General features: G+C 40.4%; 1 protein-coding gene across 1 annotated transcript in view; it reads right to left on the reverse strand.

The window, feature by feature from the left end:
* The window catches only part of MYRIP (myosin VIIA and Rab interacting protein), a 97,932-nt gene that overhangs the window by 24,712 nt on the left and 47,530 nt on the right, over window positions 1-25,690 (reverse strand). The window contains exons 2-8 of the mRNA XM_009705594.1: window positions 21,824-21,960; window positions 20,058-20,138; window positions 19,343-19,440; window positions 18,931-19,011; window positions 17,206-17,355; window positions 6,256-6,433; window positions 1,455-2,101 (exon numbers count right to left, since the gene is read on the reverse strand). Coding sequence (XP_009703896.1) covers window positions 1,455-2,101; window positions 6,256-6,433; window positions 17,206-17,355; window positions 18,931-19,011; window positions 19,343-19,440; window positions 20,058-20,138; window positions 21,824-21,960 — 1,372 coding nt within the window. The remainder of the gene's footprint in view (window positions 1-1,454; window positions 2,102-6,255; window positions 6,434-17,205; window positions 17,356-18,930; window positions 19,012-19,342; window positions 19,441-20,057; window positions 20,139-21,823; window positions 21,961-25,690) is intronic.

Below are 25,690 nucleotides of genomic sequence, written 5' to 3' on the forward strand. Positions count from 1 at the left end.
AGGCTGGCATAACAGTTCTCCCAATGCGGACACCAGCTGTCAAATCAGCCACCACAGGTGTGTGTGTCCAAACACAAACTAGATGTATGCAAACCCACCCATACGTAAACTTCCTAGTGAGAATTTCATTGCTTTGAAAACAGCAGCGTGACCTGGAGGCAGTGTGCCTCTGCCTCCTCTGCAGCTGAGGGAGCAGGAGAGCAGGAACAGTCTCTTTTAGCCTAAAGGGTAAAATGAAGGGGAGAGCGGGTCAGAACCACCCAGAAACACCCACACCCATCTCCTAAAAGCAGATGGAATAGATACAGAATTAACAACAGTTAATAGCACTAAAACCCTGCTGAAATCCTAGAATCCTAATCTCGATTTACGATCAGCTGTACTGATGTCTTTCTATGGGAAATACAGGCTAGTAGCATAAGCAAAGAAAAACAATTCCAGGCATCCTAAAATTGCTCAGATGGCTTTAAAGACTGGATCAGGTTGCTGGTAGTCAGAGGCATAGGGAGAAGACAGCACTTAGCTTCTTGTTTCAGCCTTACCATTACTCTGCTGCAGCAATGACGCAGCTCCAGGATTTAAGAGGAGTAGGACATGGGAAATGGAACTGGACAAGGGGTCAATATTCTCCTCATCCAGCTGGGTAATTAGAGTAAGAAGTGTGCTTGTACTGCTATAAGTTTTGGGGGACAATCCAATATCAGTCCCAGGCCTGGACAAACTCCAAACGGAGAAGACTTCTTGGCTTTCTGGTTATCCCACACTTGTTGTTTAAAAGAAATATTTGAGGAGTACTTTGCTGCCTTCAAGTTGTATGATCAGTTTTTCCAAGTTTAAGCTGTTACATTCTGTTTTGTTTTGTTTTTTTTTTTTTTAAATCAATTGTCTTATTATTTAAATGGAAGTAGTTTGCAAACACTCACCCTAACCCATCAGAACTCATAATCAAGTGACCAATTAAAAGCAGACATCACTTGGACCGTATTTCAGAAAAAGCCTTTTCTGAACTACTGCTGCTCATCCGCTTTATCCCTTACCAGAACATTTGCAAACAGTGCACAGAAGATCCCCAGGCATGTGAGTTATTTCTTATTCCAAGAACAAAGGAGTTAAAAAAACCCCAACGCAACAAAACAGGTGATTGGCCAACCCTTTCTAGCTGTTGGCAAATCCTGACTTTTTTTTTTTTTTTTTTTTTAAGAGTACTGTATTTTACAGCATTAACAATGTCACTAATCATATGCAAGTGGTGTATCTGAGAAAGAGGCAAAGCCTATTCACAGTGTATGTAACACTTTACCTTTGCTTCTTCTCAGTTAGAAGGCATGTGGAAGATAAAGCTTGCAAGAACACTCCACCTCCCACTCACGATTCATGTGTTATTGCCAGCATAGCTTAATTAGTTTTGCCCAGCTCTTTCTGAGAATGCATTTGGTAAGCTCAAACACAATTACCTGACTTAAATTCATCTTGTGGACTTTTGTGCGATTTTTTTCTTCACATAGTTCTTCAGATATGGCTTTCTTCCTCCACCTTTTTGACCTCTTTTCTAAATCGTAATGGACTTCTTCAGTCTCACTGCTGTCTGAGTACTCCAAGCTGGTTGCCTGTGGATTGAAATTTACATCCAGTTCTCCGTGGAAATGTTTTTTTTCCATTCTGGGCATATCACTTTGAGTTCTACTTTGTAACCAGAGAAATTTGCTAGGTCCTTTAGCTTCCTGGGAAGAGTTTACTGAAGATGTTTCTGAATCGGAGAACAGTGTCTCAGTATTAGTATATAACCCAGAGGAAGGGGAGGTTACTGCCTGGTACTGATCATCGCCATAAACCCATTCAGGACCATACTGGGAATTGGTATAATAGAAATCATCTGCTAATTGCCGAGGTCTCTGACGCAGCTTGTTCAAGGCCACATTCCAGTCGTAGTCATCCTCACTGTCTGAGCCCATCTCGTCATAGGCAGACACAATGCTGGATTCATTCTCCAAAGCTTTAAACACTTGACTCTTTGGTTTGGCAAGCATTCGAGGACGAGGCAAAGTGACATTCTGCAAAGCTACCCAGTTTCCGTCAGTGCTTTGAAAAACAGAAGGTGGATCTATGAAAATGAAACAAGAACAACTGTGATCATAGTGTGAAAGGCTCATTTTACTTGCCACTTTGCTACCAACTGGCCACAAATTGGAGGGTTCAAAAAAACTAACGAACAAATGCAAATGTTGCTGCTACATGAACTCTCTCATGTTGTGAGCCATGCTGCCGTACTCGGAAGTCACCACTTAAAGCCATGGCGCTGACTATTTAAAACCTGAGAGTACTTGGACCAAAGCTTATTTCTAAAAGAATTACTGGGAATGGCTGAGGGAACATCAGTACACAGACATGTATAAATCCTGTGTTTTGCAAATGTCTTTGATTTTGTGTGCAGTTCTGGTCCCCCATCTTGAAAAGAAAAGATGGAAAAAGGATCAGAGAAGAGCAACAAAGGCTGCACCAGGTTCTGAAATGGCTTCCATTCAGGAATGATGAAGTAAGCCAGAGCTCTGCCACCTGGAGGAGAGAAGACTGAGAGGATACAGGCTATAAGACAGGGGAATCTCTTCCAACCTAACTACTAGAGGACATCAAGTGAAACTAGAGAAATCAAGGTTCAAAACAAAGTGGGGTGCAATGGATACCAGACCTATGGAGCTTCTTGCCTAAGGGTGTTATGGATGCTACAAATTAGTCTGGGAAAAACCAGGGATGGATATGGACATGGGAGAGAAATCCACTGAGGTTTACTAAATACAGAAAAACACTTCTAGCTGAGATAGTCATTAAGCTGAAACTTCTGGAGATTCAGAGCCTACTCAGAGGCAGCATGAAAAATACTTGCTTTCTCCTAATCTTTCCTAGGCTCTTGGTTATGGTTAAGCAAGCTGTTGCTGCTGTTGTCATATCCTAGACTAAATGAGCTCTTTGTCTGACCCAAGCATTGCTGTTCTTGTATTCCTACACTTTTTCAGAGTATGCTTTACAAATCTGACGGGGGAAAAAAAAAAAGCCAAAAGAATGGTCAAAAAGTGCTGTATAACTTAGAGAATTGCATTTCTTCTAAATTTAGATTCCATTTCCAATCAAACTTGAAAGTCCCTTCATGGGAAATGTGAATGTGTGATGACTCTACCTCCCACAGCAGCTGAATAAATACATAATGCCATGGATTTACAGAGTAATCTCAGCCTACTGAATGAGATTTTCAGCCTTACAGATTCCTTCCATGGGCTCATAATTTGCCATTTCTAGAAAACTGTAGAAATACTTATAATAAACTATTAGTTTTCTAAAACTGTAAACAGAACATCACTATTCAAAAATGGACAAAGTAAAATCTGGATCATGTTGTAGATGATACTCAAGCATCTTGCATTACATGATTACAAATACCTGGAGCTCAGGATGACTTTTTCCCTAGAATTGTTCATAAAGAACTTAAGTATGCGCTAAGAAGTTGTGCTAAGTTTAAAAAAAAAAGTCTGTGATGCACTACAACCAACTAAACATCCCCACAAAAATGAAATGATAATTAAATGGTAATTAAACTTAGAAGCTATGCAAGATTTAGAACAGTTTTTGTATTTGTTACTCATTTGAGTCCTTTTGGCTTGTTTTCACTTCCTAAATTGCATGCCAATTCAGAGAACTTGAGAAAATACATCACTGAAGTCATTCTTACTCCTGCTTAAAAAGAAATCAAATTAGTAATAGTTTTCTTGTAGTAGTGAGCAGCTGAGGATATAACGGAAGTCAGGTGTATAGGGAGAACTAATAACTCTGTATTGTAACAGCTGGTTTTTGGAGAAAAAAAGAATACAAGCTATCAAGCATAAGGAACTTCTGTTTGTTCACTTTTTCCAACTAATCTAAATATAGGATTCTCTTGAGAGAAAGAAGACCTTTCTTTAAAAACATTGTTCCTTCGAACAAAGCAAACAGCTCTGCAAGTTATAAATCACTAACAGGAATTGAATTCAGCTGTACCACGCTACACAAACGTAATGCAGTGGAGTGTCACATACTTTCTCCCAAGCCATATCGCCTTATTTTGTGTAGCAGCAGCATGTGAGAATTGGTCAAACATCCTCAGTTAACTGAAGAAAGGACAGGACAGTAGTCAATTACATCTTAGAGGGTAAGCAGGGTGGAAAGGAAAGCCACTGAGAACTTTATATTCAGAAAGCTGACTCAGTTTTATCTCACCTTCAAGTAACGTGAAATGCTCCCTCCCTGATTTTCCAAAACAAAGTCACTTACTTGAAAGAATGGATTTTGCACACAATGCTGTGGGTATATGCTATAATTTATCCATGTGAAAATAGATTTAAGAAGACTTATTGTGAAACTATTGGTAAAGGGGAAAAAAAGCACAAATTCATTATTTGGCTCTTGAGTCATCATTTAAACCAGTGCAAACTGTAATCAAAATGAATTGTGAACTGCTTTTTGGCTACATGAGTAAAAAGCCCACCGATGTTACCACTGCAAACTCTTGGTTGAGATTTCTTTTGTTTTCTGTATCCTAATACAGAGCTGCTTCCTACTGCATAGGTGAGGTCATATTTAGACATACGAGCACAACCAGCTATTTACTATCAGCTCAATAGGCATCACAATTTCATCACAAATGTGGTTCTTAGATGAAAGAAGCAGAACAAATCCTCTGAGTAGAGCATCTGAAAGGAAACTGGGTCAATTCGTCATTCTGTTATGGTTAAGCAATTGTTAAGTACTAAATTGCTCAACAGTTGAATTCAATGGGATTGATGTGGGTTCTTAAATTTAAGCACCGAATTAACTGCTTTACTAAAAATAGGCCTTGCACTAAAATGCCCAGGAGAACATCACTTCTGGCACAGGGCTGAATGAGCAGTTCACACAGTAATGCATACTTAGTTAAGCCAGATTTCAGTACTACTTCACTATCACTTTCTTTCTGGGGCGAGGAGGGGTATTGACACTGCCTGATTTTCAGTCTCCCAAGTTATCAACTGGTATTACAGACAGACAAATTGAATTGATAGGCAGCCCCCATCCCTGGTCCCCACTACACCCAAACACATATTTTGGCTGCTTCTGCTTGCCAGCGCCTTGCGAGCCAGCTGTGGGAGTGACAGCACCAGTACACTCATCCTACAAAGAGAAGTTTTCTGCTTGTTTAGCTTCATGAAGCAATTTGCTACAGGGGTCAGAGGGGCTCTACAGCGGTTACGAGAGAAGAAGCAGGAACAAGCAGACTCTGTCACAGGAGGACAACAGCAGCAATGTGCCCTGGAGCCAGGGGCTGCTGCTGCAGTGAGCAGTTCATCCCTTCCCCTTGTGCAGCTGTGGGGGTGAAAAGGACCCAACTCTCTGTGCAGCAGCTGCCTGGTGCTACACTCTTGTGGCCTCACAAACGCTACAGCCAGAACAAGAGAGGTGGTGAAAATGGGACCCCCCCAAGAGGACGAACCACCTTCTTCAGTGACAGCCTCTACTTATGTCATCTTGAAGCAAGCAGGAGATTGCATTCTATCCCAGGGTGCTGATTCGGGAATGGGGCTGACTTAGGAAGTTGCTCACCATCCATCATCCATATTCACATCTGTATTTAACACATGGAGACAGAGGACAGATCTAGGGAAACTGCTGGGCTGTGAACTTCTGACTGATGCAGCTTCCTCAAACTTGTGTGGAAGCAGCAGTTAGTAGGGCTGCACAGAGCACTGCATAGGTGAATTCATCGAGGTTGAAAATAACGGTGCAAGAGGGAATCCTAAATGTGAATTATTTCACTGTTTGGTTCACCGTGTAACCTCATGAACAGTGAACTTGTGCAGCAGAAGGGATACTATGGGCAGCTGCAAACTCCTTCAATTGGAGGACAGATAACCAGGTGACAAAGCAGGGCCCTTGGGCTCTTGCATCTTAGAAGCTCTGAAATGTATCCGAATTAGGTGCTTAACATTTCCTAACAGTCCAAAATCAACTCCCCAAACACCCAAATTTTGAATCTTTTCTTAGAAAAAGAAAACAAAACAGGTAAGCTAAGCAATGACACAGCCCAATGAAATCATGACATTCAGCATCACCAAACAGACATTTTTACATGTGACCCCTGAAGGACAGAGGTCAGCAGAAATTTCCTGGAGAAAGTCCTTGCTTTAAGTTGTATTTATTCCACATGTGAGTGAGGACCAAAAAAAGAATCATATTCGTACTAGAAATATTTACTTGTTTCATTTAGCCTGTCCACACTCTTCCAGCTGGGTAATGCAGAGAGCTTGCGTTCCTTCTGTTTCCTCAACTGTCCTTTTGGCTGCCTCCAAAGAGCCTCAGTCACAGCTGACGCAGGGTCTAGTCCTTTACTGGGCATGTCTTCACTAGCCAGGGAGAATGCAGACTGAGACCTCTGTGGGAATAAAAATCAAAAAGCATAATTTAAAACCAGAAATATTTAATTATCAAACTCTTCACCATAATTAGTATGAGTATTCAGTTACCCATGGAAGCGTGGGATCTGCTAGCATCCAGAAATGGAATTTAATGCGTTCAAAAGAATTGGTTCAGCACTAGATTGCTTATTTATGTGCATTTCTGATGCTATGCAACAAGGCAGTAAATTGTTTATACTACCATGGACCAGATGGACAGAATTAATTAAGGTGAAGTTGTTAGGACTGTGCTTGGTGAGGACTGATCTCTAACTGCTTCGACTCAAGCTAGCCAGAAAGAGATCCCATTGTGGTGAGTCACAACAACCTATTGTTGGCTCAACAGGTCATCTGGTGTAACAATTTGCAGAAGTCAAAAATTTTAAAAAAGCGAACAAACAGCCTGTTCCTCAGAAATATATATGCAACTCAACTGATTTTAATACAGAATTCTTTTGTTTGCTAGGATATACATATCACACAATATGCTGGGCAGTTTTGTGCAGTCTTGCTATCCAGGTCAACATAGCCTACAACTGCACAGCTAGTTGTTTCTAGGAGGGTCACATTTCAAGTCAAAATGAGGTAAAATGCTGTTCTGATTGTTAATGAGCCCTGACTGCTACTGAGGGGAAGGCACTTTCCTTTGGATCTACATAAATAGATCAGACATTTTAGTTTTGACTTAGGCACTAGGGTCAGTTAAAGAAGTCACATTTAAATTTGCCCAGTTTTAAAAAACTGTGGAAGCTGGCAGTGTCCTGCTGATTTCAAGAGTACTCACTCTTACATATCAAATCACATATGTAATTCTAGAAACAAGGCTACAGCAGCTCGAGTCAAGTTTTAACATCTGGCTGATGCTACTTTGCTGCAGCATATTTTTTTTTTATTAATAACTTTGCTTTTGATGACAATATGTGCTTAGGCAGCTTGAATGGAAAAAGAGGTCACTTTTTCAAATGACAATTAGCTTTTCCCCCCATAACTTTTTACCACGCAAAACCTCTGTCTTGGCCTTCATAACAGAGTCAGTAAAAGACTGCCAGGATATGTGGACAATATAAAGAATCCCACCACAAATTTACGGCCTGAGCTATGACAAGTTTTAACTGTGCTGTGGCTCACTTCATCGTAAAGCAGGAACTACCGAACTTCCCATTCTTACAATAAATTAGGTCCAGTTCATGTCTGCCATATCCTCTGAGATCTTTGTGTTAAAGTTGTTATGTACTGAAAGCAGCAAGTTGTTGTGGCTGTCACTATTTTCACAGTACCAAGAATATTCCCCCAGGGCACCTTCTTTTTCCACATATATGGCAAACACAGAGAGATTAAGAGATGCTTAAGAACCCAGAAGAATGAATATTCTACAGTGTAATCACTAGTATCTATTTTCCCTTATTACTTAAAGAACTGAATTGTAAGGAGAAGAAAAAAAAATCAGGAAAAACTTAAGTAGTCTGTATAATGATAACCCTGGCTCAGATAATGAAAGTAATGTGTTTTTTCTTATTATGTAAAATCTGTCAGTTTGACAACTTTTCTGGCATTTTGTTTAAATGGCAGCTTCTTGCCCACCCACTCGCTGTTTTATAAACATCACAGTCACGGCTGCATTGCACTTGGCTCTCAGCTAACCAGAGACCCGCCAGCAGAACTTGGCAGGGGCTGCAAAACCGGCTGAAGGGGCTCAGCATCCTGCTCTCGGACAAATGCTTCCACAGCAATGCTGCAACCAGCGCGGCCTCGGCAATTTAAAGCTAGCTCAGGGGCGTCTACACTACAGGGCAGATGCATCTTTCAGAAGGACTAGAAGATACACAACAGCTTGAAGGATCTAAAAAGGAGAAGATGAGCATGAAAGGCCTGATGGACAAAAAGCACTGAAAAACAAGGAAGCACAGAAAAGAAAGCAGACACAATCCCATGCGGTATAGCAGCCTAGGATCTCAAATAAGCTTATCCAAACAAACTTATCTAAAACAAGCCGACTCTTTTAAATTGTGTGCTGAAACTTTTGGGTCAGGTCTGAGGGAAATTGCCCTCCACAGTTTCTGCTAACTCTTGGTGGAGTGCAGGAAACTGGTATTATGCAGGAACTACTGCAAATTCCCAGGAATATGCCTCCAAATGCAGCAAGGGAAAAAGCTTTTGGTGCCTCTAAAGCTTGGCTTGAGGCCATCCTCATCCTTTTTCTACACTTCATGTGAATTTTTGATAAAATCTGTCCTGGACTGCTCTGCTAGAAGTACCACCTCTTCTTAGTGAAGATGGTTCAATGTCACAGAAGGCTCAAGGAAAGAAAAGTAATGCCAAGCTAAAATAGCTTGGCTGCACCCCTGCATTCAGATCCTGAAAAAGAATGAAATGATGCTGCTGGAAGAGGCTGGTGAACTACCACTCTTCACTACTACTTCTGTAGTTCTCTGTAGCTCTTTTATCTGGAGAGATTTAAATGATCAAGAAGTGACAGCATTCTAATAAGCTCCAGTTAAGAATAAAAAAATAAAAGTAGAGGATTAGGTTATTTCTTGTTCTGAAAATTAGTTTTAGGTTGGGATGGAATGACAGATAACAGAATTCTGTTTTACTCAGACAAGTATGGGTGGAAAGAAAGTGTAAATATTCATCCCTGATAACACTCCAAATCACTGGTACAACAATAACGATACAAAAAAGGAGTGTCAACAGCCAAGCCTGGTGTCGGAATAGGACAGAAGCATATCCTGCCACGAGAACGAAGCAGTCTACATTGGCGTGAACAACTGGTCATTTTTTTCAGAGAACACAAGCAAACGTTTGTCCACAAGTTTATCTCCAATTACCGGCCTGACTGATGACTCTATCTGAAAAGGAAATGACTCAAGACCTCCTTTTGTTGCTTTTGCAATTAAGAGCAAACTAGAAAGTTAGTTATTTGGTGTGAGGTTACAGAGCAAAAGCTTTAATCTTGGTCGGCACATTTGCATCAACTTCAGCTCAGCTGGCACCACTGACTCAAGAGCCCTACAGCCATAGCGTGGGCTTCAGCATGGGCTACAAACCTACGTACATGCCGTCCCAGGCTGCCAAGCTCACTGCCACTCATACTGTGGCAGGCGGCAGAAGTACACTTTACTGTGCTGCATTTGTGCCTCCCTTTGCCACAGAGGTAACAGCCCATCTGTAGATCCACAGGGGACATTTTTCCCTTGTGGACATTTGCCCAGGAAGCAGAACACTGAACACAAGGCAACAGGATTGAGAAGCCTCCCTTGGGGCTGGTGCTCCATGTAGTTTCCCTGTGCGTGGATGCAGGGAAGTCCTGGAGGTAAGGCCAGCTACCCCAACAGGCTCTTGGATCAGTTCACGTTGGAACAAAGGATATTTACCCACCAAATGGAAGAGTCATGGCCCTGAATCTTTACCAATTGCCTACAAACTCGGACAGCAACAAGAACTCAAGGCAGAAGAAACAATCCAGTCTATTTTCCAAAAGCATCCAAATAATACAGCAGCCTAAATACACTTTTCAAAAGGAGGCAGGAATGTAGGAGCTTTGGTCCTGATTTGTAAAGACATGAGAGGTCGAGAAGATCCTTCCCTCCCAGCTAAAGCTACCAGCACCTTCTCCAACCAGAAGTTCTGGTTCCTCAACAAAAACCTCCCGTCAGCAGGTGCTATTTCAGGCGTATTTATGTGCGGTGAATTCCAAGGTTGCTCCGTGTGTCCGCAGCCGGACGCCGCGGCACAGCTGTTGGTTCTGCAATACACGAGCACGTCAGCAGAGGGCAGTGCAGCCCCGCAGGTCACCCGCCGCCGTTAGAGCGCCGACCCGCATTCCCGAACACTGCGGCGGGACGAGCTCCCCACCAAAGCCTGCCTACTGGCATCTGCTGGGAGATGCTTGTCCCAAAAACAAATTCCACACACATTATTATTCTCTTTTTTTTTAAATCCCTCTTCAGGGGATTTCTGCTGTATCGCTATGATGTCTGGACGGAGGGAACTCAGCGTTCCTCTTGTACTGGACTAGTACTAAAAGGAATCATTTTTGCAAGTACAACCCTGTTTCATTGCTGGCCTTCAAAAAAAAAACAACAAACGAAAAAGACAATGTGGTTTCTGAAGATTAAAGAAGAAAGGAGTGAAGAAAAAGTAATCACATACAATGTTTCCTATTAATAAATATAAATATTCCATCTTCTGTCTATAACAATTTACAGGCCCATGATTCTGCACACTGAGTAAATAAAAAGAAAACAAGTAACCAAAAGCAAGAACAACTTTTTATAAAACACGCTTGTGAATATTGAGTCTAACATTGATAGTATATGGATTCTTTACCCTGAATAACTCTCTTATATGTGCGCATATTGTTTAGAGAGACAATATGAAGATTATTTTGTACATTCTTCCTCAAAAGATGAAAGAGTATGGGTAACTCCTCTTTCTTCTAAAGAGAAGTGGTAATTCAAAACAGATCCCCAAAGCAACTGGCTGAACTCTACAAAGGATATTCTGAATCATGCATGCTTTTCTCCTCACTTCCCTCCTATTTCACCCTATTTCTTTGGTCTGGTCTAACCAGTAAAACTGTGATGCAAATACAGGAGCAATCCCTAAGCATCAACAGTTACTGCATCCTCTTTAGGAAGGAGATGCATGGGCTTGCGAACGGTGCTGCTCTGCCACAGCCTGTTTATCCCTGGAAGTGATTTTCGCTGCGCTTAAATGTATGCAGTCCAGACATTTAACTGTGCCAGTGAAATACCAAGGGTTTCAAGCATCTGTTCCTTAGTTAATCTTGTATATGGCAAAGAATCTGTTAACAACCCTATGGTTCTGAAAAAGGGCAAGAACAGGCAGATGAATGGGAGATTTTCACACTCAATTGAAAGAAAACTCCCTTCCTCATGCCCTGACCTAAACCCTGGCTGGTATATCCCAGACATCAGGGCAAATACTTGAATAGCAGGCTGGGAGAAAGCAAAGATGACTGCTCCCTCTCCTGCAAAAGCCTTAGAGCATTATCCTTCCAGGGTCTGCCCAAGCTGCCTTGTTGCTCACTAGTGACACAGACATAGCCTGGCTGCACTGGATGGTTTGCCACCTTTCTACTGGACTCTCAGGTGGCTGGTCCCCTTAAAAGCATTGTTCCTTTAACAGGAATACAAAAATTATGCTCAGTTAGTCAGGAGTGGGTCCGTCAGCAGTATGAATTGCACAGCTGTGCAATAATATGTAGAGCCACATTTGGGTGTGCATTTATTTTGGTCTGGTTTGGATTAGCTGACTTTGAGGATCCAGAGATGGGTTGCAAGGGAGAGAGGCAGGAGGTTATTCCCGAACAAACCATGGCTGCTGAGCATGCACGTAGCTCTACACATCACCACACAGAAGTATAATCCATAGTGTTTGAGGGAGTTCCCCCCACTCCCTCAAATAATAAGCAGGCCCCACATGTGAAAATGCTATTGCTTTGGTTGCAAGGGATTTGTAAGATAGTAATAAGGGATATTTAAATATTGGTTCCAGAATTTTATTGTACTTATGAGGCTAACAATTTAGGAAAGTGCTAGGAGCATAAAACAGTATAGTTCAATCAATGTAATGGATTTATGTGAGTAAGTCTATAGAAGTTGGTGGTAAATCAATTGTTAGGTGCTTCGACAGGAACAGAGGGTGCATGTACCAATGCAACTGTAATCTAAGCAGTGCCTTTAACAGCTGCCCTTCTTCGTTTAGCTGTTACTGTTCCTCACATGCTCCCCCATGACCCATTCTTTTCACCTCCTCCCAAACTTGGAATATTCTATCACATCTCTCTAAAAAAAACCAACAAAAACCACACGGGAAATGCTTCCCAGTTGCATAACACCTTTCACTTGAAGATACTGAGAGCTCAGTTAGTATCCTGTGATGACAGTATTACCATATTGCTTACAGACCAGAAAGCTGAGCAACGTCAAAGGCCAGATCCCTGGTTCTGGGTTAGGATAGTATGATTCTACGTTGCTACTAGCATACCCACTGGGAGAGTGCATGTGTATAAGAGGGTAGGGGAAGGAGGTGAGCTGGCATTTTCATCTCAAGTCTAACTGCAGCCTTACACATAAACTCACTTTTTTTTTTTCAAGAGAATACTCTTTACTGAACATGATTATTCTTTTTTCATTAATTTCTAGGTTGTTCAGTGCCCTGCGCAACCTTTCACATCCTTTTCTGACCCTCATCTACAAAGTTGTGCTCAGCAGAGCACTCACCCATCAGACAGAATCACTGTATCTCCTACTCAAACACCCACTTGACAGAGGAAGTCCTAAGTGTTCCGTGTTTGTTTCTCGCTGTGACAATATACAACCCTGATTTCATCTAAAAATAAAGTAAGACTTGTCAGGCAGCCTAGCTCTGAGCATCACAGGTTTTAAGTTAGACCTTAAAGCTTTGTGATACTCAGCAGTGTATTAGGATAGCATCTTTAAAACAAAACAAAGCTGAAAGAACAACATATGACCTAAATTACTGGAAAATAACATTATAGAATGACCACCCTTCTCTGTCCACTCTCCTGCTCCCGTTCATGCCTTACAACCTTTCTTGATTTGCTGGCAGTGAGTGCAATTCAGCTGAATTTAGGCCTGCATGGGTTTGATCATACATCTAGCATTCAAAACTGTCTTCTTGGATGTTTGTCAAGTGCACGAATAGTACTATGAAACCCAGAATCAGTAATCTTCTGCTAGAGATACATCTCAAACTCAAACTATACAAACAACTTTAAAAGGACAATGCTGTCATGTTTAGCCTTGCACTGGTTATTTAGCCACCCGAAGCTTTAAAAAGTGGTACCAATTGCTGAGTCAGAATTGTAAAAGCTGTTGTATCCTATCTTTTTGCTGCAGTGGAAAGAGGGAAATCAGCCAGGTTACTATGGATAGGGCTGTCTTGATCTGAAATCCAGATCACTTTTGCAGTGAGATTACAATGTTACACCCACAAATTCAGCAGATGACTGTAAGGTTTGTAACCTGGAAAGTACTTCGAGAAAGTTGGATCTTCTCATAATAAGTAGTAATAAAAAAAGACCCATTATTTTCTGAAGTACCAAGCGCTTTTCCATCGCAAAGTGTACTGCTCTTTCCCATTCTGTGCAGAGAAGATGGTGCTGCAGTTAGCTGCTTCTGGAAGGAAACAAGACAGTAAACAACCCATCAGGATCCAGCTGATGGGCTTCTGGATGAATGCATGCCTGCCTCATTGGAAGTAGGTCCCAACAAAACACTCTCTGCAACCTTCTGATCCCAGCTCATGCATAAAAGCTAAAAGCTCCATCTTCCCTATGACATGACACATTTATTAATTAGACATCAATATGATGTTTCTGATACAGAGCAACTGACAGGTAAGAACTGATGTCAGCGGGTATCAACTTCCTACAGCATTATGCCTCCCTCATCTGAAATAGCTCTCCCACTGTGTTGTACGACTGCTCAACAGGATTCCTCCTCAAAGAGGTTTTCTTCAAATATTTGAGACAAACCTACAAAGGTATAGAGCACCTGCAAAACCTCCAGGGATTTCCAAAGCAGTGTTGGACCTCAGGCTTGTGGAACCTTCCTTCTCTTTAAAACAAATCAAAGGAAAAGAAAAAAAAAAAAAAAAAAAAAAAAAAGAAAAGGTCCTCACAAATATCGGTACACTGTGGACCTTATAATTAGCTTAACCAGTAAATTTCTGCTTCCCCTGAGGTGCATCATGATGTGTATTTAATGAAATCCTCCTTTCCCTATATCCCTAGCTGTTTTATATACTATAAATTATGGATGAGCTTCTGTTTACATATGCAATCTTTTAGCTATAAAATAAAGACCGCTAATACAGCACTTAAAACACACCAGGATGCCTGCACTCCATCAATGTTTAAATGAGATACAATATGCCAACCGCTCGTTTGCCATCACTGGCAGCGATGGATGGGGTGAAACGGACTGGGAGAGCAGAGGAGCATCCGCCCATTGCTCTAAGCTCCCCCTATTCCAACACAGTGCAGCCTTTGCCTGCTGGTAGTGAGAAACAGATGGTGACATTCCTCTCATTTTATGAGATTGGGAATTAAAATATTCAGCCTTGTATCACTATTTTTAGCATGGGCAAGGGATCTCGAAGAAATCTAAGGGGGGAAAAAGGAAAAGACAGTATCTATAGCTATTACCACACCATAGTACTGCAGTGAAACAATCAATAATATTTTTCAGGGAGATGCTCTGTGTGTGTGTTCCTTAATATGAAGATCAATAGATTTTGCTCCAGTCAAGCAGGTCTCACACAGTTGGTATCTTCGCACTGTGCTGTTCCCAGCTTACACAGTTCAAGTTCTCTGCATACAGAATTTACTTCATACTACAAAGAGGCAGTTTAACTTATTTAAAGATAATTTCAAAGCAAGCAATTTTGGATGAGCAGGGAGGTAACGCAGAGCTTCCAGAGCCCACTGTAAGTTTCTGGCTGATAGGGATGAGCTGCACGCAAATAGCTGTGATTAAAAGAAAAATTGCCCGGCAGGTATAATCACACAGTTATATCTGGGATTATTACAGCTCCCCCACACACTGTAAGCAAGTGACTTTGGTAATAAAACACAATGCAATAATAAACATGGGTTTCTAAAGGCCAGTGTTATAGCGTGCAACTACCCTAACTGTATGTTACTAGCTTTATTGTGCTAGCGAAACCACATGTATTATCTTCTATCCAGAAGACAAATAAAAATATTTGCTCTAAGACAAATTTACAGTTTTAAATTATGAAATCCTAACTGCCTTAAGATTTGCTATCCTTACCTCCCTTTCCTCTGCATGTCTGTCTTTCTGTTAATCGTGTTTCTTTTTCCCTTTTATTTAATCCTGCTTCTGCTTGCTTCAGGTACTAATTTGTTTGTCAGGTAACAAAGAAAGTCTCAAACAGAGGAAGCTCTACTTAAATAATCCTTATTGGGAAACAGGTTCATGTACATAACTCTAACCCAGTATTAGTCAACTTGGGTAGCTGTGATAGAAAACAAGGCACACTTTTTAAACTTCCCTTAGGGTTGTTGTGGCCACATAGTCTGTCTACAAAAACCTTGGGTACACTAGGAACACCTGCCCCCCTTGTTAGTTGTGGTATGTACTAATATGAAAGGGTTTTTATAGTTACAGGCAGTTCTCTGCACAATGGTAGGATGTGTACACAAATCAAGAGTTTGGGTTTTTTTGGTCAACATAATGTCATCAGTTAGGAAATAAGAAAACTTCACTTATTGCAGTTGGAGCCCATGAAGATTTGCTGTTAGAAGCTTGGACTCAAGAGTTCCAAAATCCACTTGAGAGGGAGTAAGGAGCTTTGCCTGGAAAGGACATATGGCCATAGGGCCCCTGCCCGCTTCCACAGAAGTTAGGTTTTGTTTTGGAAAGCAAAAAATATAGCAATTCTTTTGGTAGAAAAGGTAACTTTCTCAAATGATATACAGAGGAGAAACTCATGTAGTTCAGTCCTGCAAATCTGCTGACGGATGCATGCTTACCATTCATAGCTGAAAGAAAGCAAAGTTGAAAGGAAAGCAAGCTCAGGAAAAGGAATTGGGTTGTTTCACCATTGTTGATGAGAATTAAGCAGGCTGTAACTGCTCCACATTTGCTCTGCACGAACTGCCTTTCAGTATGCTTTCCAGTAGACTCTCTGTTAGAGCTTCTATGACTTATTTCTGCTAGCCTAATAGGCTAACATAACTGCAACCATATTAGCTATGGGAGCAACTGGAGCTATGCTACTTTTCCAAGGGTGTCTGGTTATACTAAGAAAATTCTCCTCTATTCAAAGCAAAGCAAAGCAAAAATAAACACATGCGCACTTCAAAGGACTAAAGAAAACAATAAATCAACCCTAGCAAGGCAAAAGGCAGAAACTGAATTTATGAGAGGGGTGAGAGAATCCAAACCAGATGGCTAAATTAATTTGTGTTCCTTAAAGTGCTGTGGGAAGACAATTGGACCAATGGTGATAAATGTGGTGAAAGACCCAGCTTAAACCACTGCATTAAAATGCACTGGAACTCCTGTGTTACAGTCCTCCCTCTCCAACTGTGAAACAGCCTATCCAAGCCTATAGCTGATTTTCACTTCTTTTCCATTGCTGCTGTTCTTAAAATGTTACTAATGCGGCTTGTCGGATTTTCTTCAGCTTTACAGCAGGAGCTAAAGGCATTGTACTGAGAAGTAAGTGAAAGGAGGAGGAAATACTCTTTAGTGTAAGACATAAATGGTGCTCTACAGTTGGGTTTACTTTGTTGTTGTTGGTGGTGGCTGTTTTCTTAAAGACAGCTAAGGAGAAAAAGAAACATTACAGAAATCTAACATTGTACAAAAAACAGAACGCTCAGCAAAAAATCCAAATAAAAGCTAAGTGAGCATAAAAACTGTTTTAAGGAATAAACACCGAGGCATTGAGTCCTGTTAGCATTCAAATCAAGCAGCGAGACTGTTCATACCACAAACTTAGTCCTTCCCAACACACTCACCAATACAATACAATGTCTGTGATGTACTTCCACAGCCCACGATGTGCTAGGAAAGCACACGGCTGAGTGACAGTTTGTCCAGAGAGAGGTTTGATGCTTGTTCTCTGCAAGTCTCTACGTACTATTCCAGGCAGTAAGTATACTTATCCATGATTTCAATCTTCCATTCCGTGCAGCAGAAAACATCAATAGTTGTGCTAAGTCACTCACCCATAACGTGTAGGACCCCCTGCGGCTCCCTGGAAAAGTCAGCATACTTTGATCTGAGACAGCAACAGAGGCCAGGCCACTGCTCCTGGATGCTGGCCATTCAAAGTCAGCCTCAGCCTGCTCAGTTTTGCTTTTCTGCTTCTTTATAATCTGTAAGGTAGGGGGACAGGGGGTGGGAGGGGAGGAAAAAAAAGGTGCTTGGAAAATACTGTCTGAGCTGTATGGAGAAAAACTACATTAACCCTGTCTCAAGGCAAACTGCCTAGGAAGAACATTTGAGTTTCCCTTTGTTTTTGCTCCAGTGTATGCAGGGATGATTCTGACAACTTGCATGCATTTCTTCTCACCTGAAGTCATGCTGCTTGCAAGTGTGTAACCATCAATAAAATAAATCATAATCAATGCCTGTAGGAACATCAGAGGTGAATTAAGTAAACAAGGAAACCTGTTCCTAGAGCAACACTTTAAACATTAGCAGCATCTAAGTGTCAAGTATTTTCTCAGACAAGAATTTTTGCAAAGAAACATACAATACTAGATATGAGGGGAATTTCAAAGGCTCCCATGACATCTGGACACATTTGTACTGAAAACAAAGAGGTCTTAGGTGTCTAGGCACTATTTTTGTTTTTGAAAATCTACATCATCTTAAGAGAGAGAGATCATACAGACTATCTGTCTCCCTATGCTGACAGATTATATCCTGCTACACTTCATTTCCACAACTTTTCTGACTCCAATTTAAAATAGCTACAGAATATTATTCCATGGCATAAAAGATCTTGTCAGGTAGCTTTTGACAAAAGTGGTAGCAATTGAAGCTTGGCTGAGATAGGCTCTAGACTATCAAAGACCTGATAAGCAGAATTAATCTTCTAACATCTCTATTAAAAAAGAAGGCAGATTATTTTCCTTTGAGTTGCTACTCTTCTGGCTTTTCTTGATAGCCTTATAAACATGTTCCTCTTCTGGTGTATGATCTATACATTGTAAAATGCCACATCCCATACACCGATGTGGCAATTAGCTTAGTTCACGTGGAGGGAGACTAACTTAGCAGAGTGGTTTGGTTACTTTACTGATCACGGGAGCCCAGCAGCACTCTGTTAATGCTCATATTGCCTTGCTCCAGACTGTCCAGACAAACTCTAGGGGTATTTGCTCCCACTAGCCCTCCATTTCTGCGCTGTGCCAACTGCAAGCTTTGCAGGGAGAACAACGAGCTTTCTGGAAAAAGCCACACAGAGGGTTCTATGTATTTTTGGGCGTCTCTCTCACAGCATCATTAACAGAATTCTGTTTGAATGATCAATGTTTTCTTTGTATGTGTTGCAGATGCAGCGCTCAGTAGAGGGTATGGTCAAGAGTCACAATTCTTCATACTGGAAAACTTTCTGCCTTTTGGGAAGTGAGGTACAGATGTACAATTCCATCGAGCAAGGGCCTCCTCTTCTAAGAAAGGGTATTGCAGACCTGAGGGAGTGGTACTTCTCAGCTCTGAGGGCGTAGGCCATCAGTTTAGGCATCAATTAAGCTTATTTATAAACTGATCTCTCTGTCAGATGAGCTGATTAAGCCTATACTGTGATAGCTGAAGTTGCAATTTGTCATTTATTCTCCTTTCTGCATTGGTGCCATCTTTTTCTGTTAGCAGAGTTAAAGCTCACCAGACTAAAGGATTGTGTGTTGGCTATTAAACAAGCTAGGGAAAAATGCATGCCATACCTTCTGCACGATGGTTGTGGCCAGCTCTTCTATGAGGTCCTCCTTGTGTTCCTGCAAGTAACAAGCCTCGTTCTGCTTGTCCTGCATGAAAATGGGTATCTGTAGTTGCTAAAAATCACATAAAAACAACCTTTCCACAGAAATGGTATAGAGCAGGAAATGGGTAATATGCCCTGTTGGCACTGTGGGAAGAAATTACAGGTACTGACATTGCATATCACCTTCTGCAATGCAGCATGCATCTTGGATACAAGTTCATAAACCCCACACCCAACTCTTTAGGTATGGCATGAGATAGGCACTGCTTCTTTATGTTTTCTTTTGTATCTACTCATTTTTGTACTACATCTCAAATTAAAAGAAACATAATTGTTCTATTTAAATTAATAATTTTTTTTTTGGAAAACGTTACCAGGCTGTCACTGTAGGTCTCTGCCTTAGAAATAGCTTCTTCCACCGCTTCCTCTGCAACACGTAAGGCCACAGCAAGGGTATCCATCATGCTGTGTCCTAGGTGAAGAATAAGATAAAACCACCATGTTCTTTATAGATGTACATTTTGCATAATGAGCTCCAAAACTCAGACTTGTATTCTGGACATATATTCAAATCTTAGGTTGTTCATGACAAAGTTCATTTCCTCAATCCATAATTATGCACAGTAAAATAAACACCTTAAGACAGAGAAATACGTCTCAATCTCTATGTTGCTTCTTAAATGTAAATAGTAAATACAATAAAACACAGTATTTTTATGTCATTTATTTTAGAATCTAGCAAAATAGTTAGGATGAAATCACAGGAAGAAAATTTTTAAACTTCCTATAAACACCAACCGAATATAAGAAAGAGAATGAAAAAAATATATCAGCATAGGAAAGAAAATGCGAGAGGAGTAACAAAAAGTGAACATTAAGAAAACCACACTAGAATAAGCATCTATTAGCTGTAATACTGAAGCAAGACATCCCAGCATGGCACACAAAGGATTTTTAGTATCTTGCTAAATGTTTCAGCAAAAAGATTGTTGGATCTGTGAACAAGACTTACCAGCAGTCTAGGCTATTTGTCCAGTAATTCAAAGCATAAGGACTGTGTTTTCATCAAACAAGTTTTTAGCAGCATACCTTCTGTCTGTCGGTAGAACGTAGAGTCACTGCCACAAATGCTTCCTTCATTTTCAAAGCTTCCTTCAAAAAAACCTCCTTCTGTTCAAAAAAGACAGTACTGTGCGTTAGTATAACCCATCTATAACCCTGTTATATACCCATTAACAGCACAGGCATTATGAGATTAGAATATTCACTCAAGACACGGTGGTGCTGCACACAAAGAGGGGTAACTGGAAAATTCCTCCTACCTTTTGTATAAACCATGACTGCAGTAGCTTTTGTACAAAACATGACTGCTTTTACACGAAAGACCTCTCATTCATTTTGGATGGAAAAAACTATTTGCACAGTAAAAGGGAGAGAAAGGAAGAAGCTACTAGGTATAAAACTCACATGGTAGAAGTTAAGTACAGGGAATTTGCCTTTAATATGACATTTGGGGTTGAAATAAATTGTACATTTTAAAGGGCAATGCTGTATAAATAAACCAAAACCCAGACATGTATACTATATTTATCTCGAAAGGGACCAAAAGGTTTACCCAACAGTCACATAGAGAGAAGAAAGTTAGCCATGACATTTGGACTCAAAGGCCTTCCTTAGAATGGTCTCACAGAGAGTGCACATGCCACTGCAACTCATCATTGCATTACTCACACTTCCATTCAAGAACAAATTCAGTGAGACTATGGCTTAAGTAAATGCAACACTTCATATTAAAGTTCTGAAGGATCCATCCCCACAGTTTTTAACTCCATTGTCTCACTTCTGCCCTCACTGACACCGATTTTCTTGTCTTCATACATATTTGTTCTGAACTGTTAAGGAATCTTCTCTAGAAAAATGAATTTGATACAGAGAAAGCAAAAAGACTAATAAATCAGAATTTAATGCAGAGATTGCTTCTCACTAGAAGTTTTTATGCTAGTTTTCATAAGAAACACCTAAATTTTCACTCAGGACTAGAGAGTCCACTTACCATCTTACATAATTTCAGAAAAAGACAAAGTAAAGACTATAGAAAAATTACAGCCTCTGTACATATTTCAAAATAATTACATTACGAAAGTATCTGGTCCAATAAATCCACTGAAATTTCAAACATTCAGCTAGCTGTGTTTTGAGTAATTTGCTAAAGTTACCAGTACGACACCAAACACCACTTCTTCTAACCCATTTTATGTCTCCAATTACTCTTCTTATGGGGTGAAGCACTGTAACGCTATAGTTAAGGGAGAATTGTGTCTCTTCATTTAAAAGGGTGACACCAATACTTAATTGGCATCTTTTAACCATTTACAAACATCAATAAAAAAATAAGATTTGGTCAGTTTCAGATCCTTAAGTATGCAAAATTCTCAGTGAGGACAATCTAAGTTTGGTCAACTTGGATACTGAATGTATTCCATGTTAACCAAATTTTGCTTCAAACACTACAGAAATGTACTCCAAGGCCAAATGTTGAATGCAAAATTATTTTCTCATTTATTGACTACTCAGAACTGTGATAAATTTTGGAGCACAGGCTAGAAAACAAACTGCAGTTTATAGACTGAAGATAACAGTTCTTCTGTATCAGTGGCATAATTAGATTAAACAGTCTTTGAATTCGTAAACAGCTCTCTAGACACTTCTTTTTTCTCTCCACTGAGGTATTTCTTTTATAAAAAAAAAAAAGCCTTAAAAGAAATCTCTTTTGGAATAATCTCAGAATTTCCATTGTCTCAAGCTTGTGTATTAAACTAGATAAGCTAATAAGAAATGAATACAGCTGTTATTACCTATTACATCAGGGCAAACTCCGCTCTCCAGTCTATGCTTCTTGTACAAGTTTTTCAGGACTTTGGCACTTCCAAAACACTTAAAGCGGCTTTTCACATTATTGTAGTACCAATCCAGAGACTGGGTCCTTAGGAACCTAAACCAGAAAAATGAACTACATATTTGGAATAATTCTACAACAAATAGACATAAACAGTTTACCATCCTTTTATGTAAAAAAGGATCTTATAGGCCTCAGAGCATAAACGTATTAATTTCTGAATAGTTCTTTACTGTTTGTACTTTGCAACTGTCCAGTATACTGAGGCAAAAAAGGGAAAAAAAAAGGTAACCCATGAGCAAATATCTGCTTCACATTACCTAAGGTTTTATTTGGTTTTGTTACTATGAGAAGAGGTGCTCTCCCCTTTTACATTATAATGCCAACACTACAGCCCTTGGAAAAATATAAATAAGCCTTGGAACAGCACAGAAAGGTTTTAAAAATAGCCTTTACTTACACAGATTTACAGATAATGTATGAATATTAGCCCATTAATGCACCGCAAGAAATAATACTTCCATAAAAACATAGCACTTCCTTTATTTGGGGAAACCAATAGAGTAGACAAAGCCTAATTAGAGGACCTCAAAGCAGAATGAGCAAAGAATGGTAGGCAGTCCACCTTTTTTGAGGGGAAAGGACTCACAACTGCAGTTTGGTTTCTTACTTTCAACACTAAGCATCACTGATGTCAATAACTCATCCTAATGGATTTGTCCCCAGAGCTGGTACACTTCCATAAAGCCACATGATACTGTCACGCTCTGTATTCTCTTCCACGTGGCAATGGGCTCTTGCTTCACCTCTTACTTCAGCAGCGGGTGGAGAGAACCCACGCCGTATTCCCAGGCAACAGAACCAGAGGTTACTGCAGGTAACACTCAGCGGACCCGCACGTTTCCTACCGAGGGCATCTCTGGAGAGGGGGATCCTAGGGTTCCGCCTATCAGTTCAAGCTGACTTACCCAACAGCCTCCAGAAAGGAGAATTAAGTCTAAGCCAGTGAACATGAACTAACTCGGAGTGTTTGCTTCCCCGTTTCAGCCCATTTGTTCCTCTGCACATTGCCACAGTAGTTTATTTTTAATTAATTTACTGCACTTACATTGCAGGAACCAGGATATTTTATGGAAGATGAAAACATTTCACAGAAAATTGTATTTAGTATATGCTGCAAAAGTAATTTCCCTTTTGTAATAATTACAAAAATTGGGATCTTGGAACTAGAAGCCGTATGAAGCTTGTTACACAACTAAGCAAAGAGATGATTCTTAACACCAAGATTTCAGAGAATAAAAGGCTAAGGTTAGTGTTCCGTGTCAATATACGAACCCCTAAAGAAATTACGTTACTATCAGGAGTGCTGGACTGTCAGTGTTTCCAAACTTGAAAACATTCACATGATTTAATCCAGTTTTTTAAACCTGGAGTCGTGGGTAAAAACCAGAATGAAACGAAAGCCCACTGTAACCTTTAGATTTTCCTTCAGGGACTCTGGACTTTTCTTTATACAGTGCAAAGCAAGTGACAATCCACAATTTTTGTTTAACACACACCATTTCATAAGCAAATAAAATCTCACCTATTGAGAGACTAGCAGTGTAGTTCTTACTCGGCACTGAACCTCGGGAGATGCTTGACAACAAACAAATATGCTGAGCCTGGTGTTTCAATGAAACGCTTCCAGTCCAGCTCTGGATCTTTTGAATTTCAGTATACTGCTAAAAACGAATATCCACTTCATTTAAAGCAGAATATCATGATACAGTCCACTTCTCTGTCACCACTGAAAGGTGTTTAGTAGCAAACACCAATAGTGGGAAATTAAAAATAAAAATCAATGAAGCCTATCGTATTCAAACTGTGAACTTTTAAAGTTACATTAGCTGCTCTACTGAAGACAACTGAAGAAAAAGCACGTAATGAAACAGAAACATATTCTTTCTGTATGCCATGTCAGCAAGTAGATGCAGGAAAGATGTTTACAGATCATGTAAGAATATTAGCCCTTTACTATCTATTTGCACAGTAATATCCCAAGACTAACTATGGTTCCCAGGAGGCTGATTAGTTCCAATATTCACTGTTCTACAAATATCACTAACATGTGACGATGGCAAAAATCGTTTTTTTTTTCTGGGTATGTCCTTACACACGGTGCAGAGATGACTGACAGCTGATGAAGCACAAGTGGCTGGTGATGGAGCATGAGCAATGGGAAGGATGCCTAGGTCGGTCTGTCTGGGAAGCACAGGATTTTTGAATTCCTATCATGCTACCACTGAGAATTCTGTTACAATGCTTGTCCCAAGTCCTGACCCACTGACCTGGGCTTGGCTGCTGGCGCAGTGATGAATCTTCGAATGGAGGCAAATTTCTCTCCCAGACCTGCAATTCTTTGGTGTTTTGAGAACCTGCCTTCTTTGTGGGCAGGAACCATTTGCTCTCAGGGAAACTGCATCAGAAAGGAACAAACACTATGTCTTCTGCTTGCTGAATTTGATTCACTTTTGTCCACTGAGTTTCTACAGGTGCTGGGAGTGTAAGATTTCAGTCAATAGCACAGAGTCCCAATCATTATGATGGATAAAACTAAGTCTGCATGACAGGGCTGGAAGTGGCTTAGCAGACGGTGCTGGCCAGGAAGGACACTCTCCTCCCTGTGAATACAGTCTTCTCCATGCTGTCCACGAAACAGTTATCACAGCTCTGTCACCGCTGGCGGACTCACAGCACTGTGAGTCCTCAAATACATTGCTTTAGGGCTTTCTTTCAAGATCTCTACCAACTACCTTAGCACGTTTACCAAGCTGCCTCAGCTCCACCAGCTCAAAACACTAAATTTGTCATCTTCTTGGATGCCAAGTAGACTCAGTTCTTAATATTCAGACTGAGTGACAAGGTACCAAAAGCAGAGAGTCATCCATCTCATTGCGCATGCTGTGTGAGCTAAGATAGTTATGAATGCTGACCTGGCAATTTGGGATAAATGACAAGACGGGACCCATTACAAGCCTGCTTCCCTGTCTTTTTCCCCAGGTTACCATGTTTGCTGGGTCTGCTCAACACTGTTTCTGTAAAAACAGAAAGCTAACAGCACTGGTTTCTTAACGAGGTCAGAGTGCTTTGCAACTAACACAATTTTAGTGACAGGTTTTGTTTTTGTAATGATAAGGTTTTCCATATGTGAACTTTGGAAGAGGCAAAAGGATAGGAGATCATACATCTCAAAGCAACAATGAAAGAAGAGATGTTTGCCTCTTTGTACTAGTTAACATGGTGTAAACACAAGGATTGGGATTTTAAAAAAAAATTCCTCATTGCTGCAAGATTAACACTTTGTGAGTAATCTAATCGTCTCATGCTTCTCTCCTATGTGTTGGAGAGCTACCAACTACTCCAAATCTATGCCTCTGTCGTGCACATATTCTATAGCAGATTACAATGCCTCCTCTGAAGCTTTTCAGTCTCTTAACTTTCAAGTAAGTCACAATGTCCCTGCTGATTCCTCCTGGGGAGAAAGGATTTGGAGAAGAGAGTAATTCTCTTTAGATACTAAAATAAAAGACCCACTCAAAAGAGAAATAAGAGCATTTTTGCCTTATTTCAAAATCCTTTAATGTTGACCTGTATTTTAAAGTTGTATTCTGCAAAAGCAGTCCATGAGTCCAGAATAATGAAAGACTATGACAGTGCTAGCATTAAATTGTTAAAATGAAACACATCCCTTATTACCTCTAATAGAAAGTGTGCAAGTTCTCTCCATGAAATGAAACTTCAAACTTAAAGGATCTCAGTTGTATGCATTTTAAAGAAGCAGGAA

Source organism: Cariama cristata, unplaced genomic scaffold, assembly GCF_000690535.1.
Source record: "Cariama cristata isolate BGI_N322 unplaced genomic scaffold, ASM69053v1 scaffold5978, whole genome shotgun sequence".
NCBI classification, from domain to species: Eukaryota; Metazoa; Chordata; class Aves; order Cariamiformes; family Cariamidae; genus Cariama; species Cariama cristata.